The sequence below is a fragment of the Solanum verrucosum genome, unplaced genomic scaffold (genome assembly GCF_900185275.1).
Source record: "Solanum verrucosum unplaced genomic scaffold, falcon-dt-bn FXZP01000250.1, whole genome shotgun sequence".
Taxonomy (NCBI): Eukaryota; Viridiplantae; Streptophyta; class Magnoliopsida; order Solanales; family Solanaceae; genus Solanum; species Solanum verrucosum.
Window position 1 is genome coordinate 741,925 of NW_026020422.1, and position 6,218 is coordinate 748,142.

Below are 6,218 nucleotides of genomic sequence, written 5' to 3' on the forward strand. Positions count from 1 at the left end.
ATCTTTCACCAATTCTCATCCCAGGCAAACTCTAATCAAATACATCAATTTTGAATTACTACAACAACGGAGCAAGTCGTTACATACTCTTTTCAGTGCATATTAATCAAGTTTGTGAGGCAATGCACACTCATTAAGAAAAAAAAATAGGACATAAATTGAACACCACTTTCCACTTTCCACTTTTTCCCTTTTAATTATTCTCTAACTATTCTTGAAAATAAAAATAATTCAAAGTAAAATTATAAATATGAACAATTAGCTTTTTTGAACTTATCACCTTGAAAATGTAATGAGGAGAAAAAATGAAATAAATTTCGAATAACTTTCTTCAATATTGAACAATTAACTTATTTTGAACATTAAAATAGACTAAAAAAATTCAAATATTATGGACTACAGGGAGTACTAGAAGAAGTGGCTTCGGTAAACTGAACCGTATGCCATCTCTGAAACTGAATAGTAAAGCTTCAATCACTAACAAGTGTGTTGCAGGTTTGATTCTCATCACTTGAGAATAGCAAAATTACATAGAATAAATCAAGAACAAGTTCAAAATTTAATTACAATAATTATAACAAAAGGATCAAGACAATTGATAGAAAATATAAAACAAATATAAAAGCAATCGATTGAAAATAAGGAATCAAACAGCGGATTGAAAGAAGTGATGAATCATTAAGATGCAGAGCAACAAGCTTTCTTGGTGTTTATCTCCTCTGCTCCAACAACAAGAGTGTTCCCTTCTTTAATGTTAGCAGGTGCAGGGTTTTCTGAAGAGAGTGACTTCTTACTGATTATCCGATAAATTTCCGAAAGATTCATCTGGAAAGCCTTCTCAACATTTGTTGCCTCCAAGGCTGATGTTTCTATGAAAGAAAGCCCTTCTCTTTCAGCATAGCTTTGAGCATCCTCTGTAGCAACTGCTCGCAGATGCTTCAGATCTGTCTTGTTTCCAATCAGCATAATCACAATATTGGAGTCTGCATGATCCCTCAGTTCCTTTAACCACCGGCTGACATTTTCAAAGGAAATGGGTTTTGTCACATCATATACCAGAAGAGCACCAAGAGCACCCCTATAGTATGCGCTTGTAATGGCTCTATATCTCTCCTGTCCAGCCGTGTCCCAGATCTGAGACTTAATGATCCTTCCCTCTACCTATGCATATATGATACATCATCAGTTTAGCAGAAACTATGTTTTTTTCAAAATGTACAATTAAGTAAAAACTAGGACGAGTAGAAACACGTAAAGAATCACAATTTACATTTGTTCATTCAACAAACAAGAAGAAATTTGATGTAAACTTGCTTACAGCATGTAAGAAGCTCTGTTGAATATTAAAATCTATGCAAAATATCATGGCATCCACACAAAGGTAGAGTTCATTTGAATGATTTTGTGGCAATCATGTTTGACCTCCTAGAACGTGGAACAATACACGTAACCTCGCTCTTAGCTCAGGTAATCCTGGCTATTTTTCTAGTTTTCCAGTGAAGATGACTGTTCTATGCATCACGCATTCAATTTGCAAATTGAATATCATTAGAAATACCACTTTATATTTTTGCTACTTGAGTGCGAACTCCACCAAAAAGTAAGAACATAGGATAAAATTACAGTTACATAGAAAGTATTAACCTAAGTGCTTGGACTCGGGTGCGGGTGTCCGATACGGGTGCGGATCTAATTATGATCTAATTTTTAAGATTCGGGATATGGATCCATTTATGGATATGGGTGCGGGGATTCGCCTAAAAATAATTAGACTATCTAAAAATAGAGCTATAAAACCTAAATTATGAGATATTATGTGGAGAACTTGAGGAGAATTTTGGAAGGAGATCAAAGGAAAATGAGTGACATAGAAATTTCTATAAAAAGGTATTCTATTTCCTTCAATTTCACCTTAGCTTTTGTATTGATTACAAAAATCATTAAAATTGTCCAGACTTTCCCATCGATTTGGTCAAAGTACCCAAAATTGGTTGACCAAATCGGCACGGGTGCAGCACCAAAAGTGAAGAGTCTGAGCAACTTAGGTATTAACATAAGGTTTTTTACTAAAATTTGCATGCTAATAATAGAAGGTAGGTGTTTGGTCAAGAGAGGAACTTTTTTTCATTGAGCAATTTTCTTTTAATAAGAGCTCTCTGCATCATGAATCTAGGATTCTTAAGAGCAAAAGTTGAAAACATATTTGGAACCAAACTCAAGCAAGTGATAATTTATCAAGGGCAAAGGGTCAAATTCAAATTTACCCCTAAACTATACAAAATGCCACAATTTCTCCCTCCATTAATAGTTGGGGCCACCTATGCTATCAATCCAATTGGCTCAATAATGTCGTTATACACTAATGGACCTAGCTTGGGGTCACCTATGTCTCTAATTAGCCAGTTTTGTCCAATTAAATGACATGGCTCTAGTTAACCCCCCCCCCCCCCCCCCCATCTTTTTCACCTACATTACAACCTTACACCACCTTCCTCTCCCACCAAAAAAATAAATAGCATATTGCCCCAGAAAAACCATTAATGCCACTATGCTTCTCACTGTCACTATATAACCTGGCATTCAACTCAAAATAAACCCTTCTGCAGCAAACCTTTCTCCATTCTTCCTTTTCATCCTTTCACCACCTAGACCCACCTACAAACAACCATTAAAGCCACATGTGAATCCCAACAATCAACCAGCGTTCAGTATAACCATCACCTTACATAATCCAAACACTGTCGTCCCACCACAACATCCTCTTCCTCAATCTTTCAAAATCTCATTCCCCCCACCCCACCCCAAGTCAGTCCACATCCACCATTCCACCTTCAATGGAAGAACCTTCAACAAAAAAGAAATCAAAGCAATAACCAGTGGCGACACTGCCACCACTCGACCAATTGAAGGATCCAGCATCAACTTCTCCCTCTTCTTTAAATTCATAATTTGTTAATTGTAGTTCTTTTAGACTTCCAAAGGCTTTGAACCAAACATTACCAGGTACAGTTGTGATGGAAAATAGTGAGGTGCTTGATGTAGACTTGAGTAAATCTGATTTTTTTAGATCTAATTGATCTTTTTCCTTTTAGGGAGTGAAATTGTGGAGCTTATGGTGGGTAGGAATAAGCGAGAGGTGGTGAGATGATGAAGGAGGTGATGGTTGATGACAAATAGATGATCATTGATGGAACAGTGGGTGGTGTTGTCTCTTCCTGAGTGCACATTCTGTGTTTGTCACGATGTATGTGTATGTGAGAACAAGTGATGTAGAGAGGAGCAAACCTCTATTTTTGTGTTGACCAGGTCCAGGATAGAAAAAGGACTGTGTGTCATGCCATCAATGGCACTGCCACTCTGAATGAAGTATTTATTTGGCTTAATACATACCTTTTCCCAAGCTTGTATGCAAATCTCTTAACACACTCCAATCTCACATGCAACCTTATACAAACAAACATTTTCTCACACGTATCTAAGACACACCACTTTTGTGTTTGACCACTTTTTCTGAACAAGTGTACGTCTCCTGTGTCATTAGCTTTTTTAAAAAGCACTAAAATTAAATGTATACCTCCATCTTCTTCATCTTCCCCTACCATGCTATCACCCCCATGACTGTACTACCATGTCAATTGATGCTTCATTCAAAATTTACCCATTCACAGAAAATTGAACAACAATCTCAAAAACGAATATTTGTTAATACACACATGCTTCAAAAAGAAACAATTAAATAATTTGGAAAGGTATGCCGTATGCCAGAGCCTGCAAGAGAATCGGGTTTGTAATACTACATCTAAAGAAATGGAAAAGTTGATCTAAAGAAACATCAAGTTTAGGCGATTATTCGTTTTATTTTTCATTTCAATTTATACCATCTATCTAATACTACAACACGCAAGACATTGATTGGGGATAATCAACTATGTCCATCAGAAAATGTATTTTCGACTTTCAAAAAGTTTAGTTAATTGGGAATCTAGGTGTTAGTCTCTACTCTCTGCTGTCGGTCAAAGTAGGTGGCCAGATTCTTGTTGAAGTTGAAGTTTTTAGGTAATTGTCATGGGTGATGCCAGTTGAAGCTATCGAAGGAATGGGTTTGGGTGGGGAAAATTGACAAGTTTTTGTTAGAAGAGATAGATAGGATGGAAAAAGAAAGATGATTGAAAAAATAAGAATATGACAAAGTTGGAGGGTTGGACATATGCACCCCTATAAGGCTTTAGACATATAAAATTTTGTACCCACCCCACCCCTCTCTCTGTCTCTTTCTATCTCTCCATCTCTCCTGTCTTTCCCTAAAAGTTATCTTGACTTAAGGAAAGCTTATCACTCCCTTTTCGTTTTTCTTCAACCTAAGACACCCATAATGGACTTCTAAGACGATCTTCAACCATGTTATAACCTGGACTTCTAGGACTTCTAACACTAGTCCTGAGATTTGTGAGTTATTCACCTGAGATTTACTGAAGCTGATCAGTTTTTTTTCAACTTCAGCTCAATTATATTATTGTTAAAACTCCTACTTAACAACTTGCATAGACGAAAAGTAAGGACTGAGGCTCTGCTGGTTTCAAAGATCTAGAAAGAAGGCTGTTGTGCTGGAGCTCAAAAGATTACAAATATGATTCAAACTTATTAAATCAAAATCCTGAAACCTAACTCCATGCCACAAAACAAGGGAGTGAGTTCTCGCGAAGATGCTAAGCCTAGAGATGAGTCTATTCCAAATTGTGAGTGTTCATTGATCAGGTGGATCTATATGCTTCGGGGTGGTGAGACGAGGTGTAACGCATTCAACTAGAAGAGCGACCCGTTGGTTCACAAAACCCTGTGAGAATATGGGTCAAATTCTACCAGATCAAACCTATGGGACTTAAGGAATGATATAAAAAAAAAAGAGGGAAAATATTCGTATTAAATAAATATGAAGTAGAAGAACCCAAATTCCAAATGAACAAATTCAAACTTGAAAAAGGATCTTCCTTATAATTGACCGAATTGAGAAGCAAAAATATTCTGATAAAGACGTTTCTCAGTAATATCATCATTGGCCTGATCTGACTCCCCACCAACCGCCCGTTTCTGAATCAACTGCATCATAAGCTGCTATAGCTCTTGCCGTCACACATTCTCCAGATTATATAAACAGAGTAAATAATCACATCACATGGATGTAAAAATCCAGATCTTAAGTAGGCAACCAATGAAATCTAGCTAATTGAAAGTGTAAAAATCGATTTAATAGATTATATAGATGATAATGAGAGTTGAGTGATGCATCGGTCACTGATGCATTGTTAATAAGTTGATGATGATCGGAAATACAAAAGAGTGAAGAGAAGAGAAGAGAACCTTGAGAGTACGAGTGGCAAATTCAACGCCGATAGTAGATTTAGACTCCAAACAGAACTCATTTCTAGTGAATCTGGAGAGCAAATTGGATTTGCCAACTCCAGAATCTCCGATTAACACAATCTTGAACAAGTAATCGTACTCTTCGTCTGCTCTCCTTGCCATTTCTCTTTCAACAAACACTTAGTCTACTCACAATCAACAATCCTGGATCTGTTAGCTCAATCACAAATATACGCTTGGACTTGTGTTGGACTTCTCTGGACCTCTGTTTTTCAAACTTGTGCTAGTAATTTCTATTTTGCTTTTGCTTTTTGCGGAACAAACGTCACAGTTACGGCACTCAATAGTCATGTGGGTTTACACATTTTCAAACAAATTCCAATTAATGAAATACTGTCTGAATTCAAAGGTAAATATAAAAAAGTATATCATGTACTATTGAAAATAGTTTAAATATATCTCTAGTTATACTTTCAGGTTAAATATATCCATCTCGTTATATTTTTGGTACATATTTATCCTTATAATAGAGGGACACATGTACAACTGGGATTAAAAGAAATCATCCAATTTAAACCATATCCAATTATAAGGTAATCCGCCCCCCCCGAATCAATTTTACCCAACTCAATTAATATCATCCGACCCAATTTTAAAATTCAATCATAAAAAACCTAAAGAATTTTATTTGTGCTTCTTTGGTTTAATTTATAAGGAACAAAATGTTTATCATCTCCACTTATGTTTACAAACTGAAAACATTTCTAAAAACTTTCCATGACAGTGCAGTCTCTATCTTGTCACTAAATAAAATATTTTCTATGACAATGGAAGAGCAATCAGCATAGATAGTAGCG

At 36.1% G+C, this 6,218-nt stretch overlaps 1 protein-coding gene across 1 annotated transcript; it reads right to left on the reverse strand.

Moving 5' to 3' along the window:
• Window positions 1-528: 528 nt before the first annotated feature.
• Window positions 529-5,712, reverse strand: LOC125807194 (ras-related protein RABA2a-like). The gene is made up of 2 exons (XM_049486923.1): window positions 5,359-5,712; window positions 529-1,161 (listed from the first exon to the last, which is right to left on the reverse strand). Exons 1-2 carry the CDS (start codon window positions 5,521-5,523, stop codon window positions 679-681), a joined length of 648 nt encoding a protein of 215 aa, XP_049342880.1. The 5' UTR covers window positions 5,524-5,712; the 3' UTR covers window positions 529-678.
• Between the last annotated feature and the right edge of the window lie 506 nt (window positions 5,713-6,218).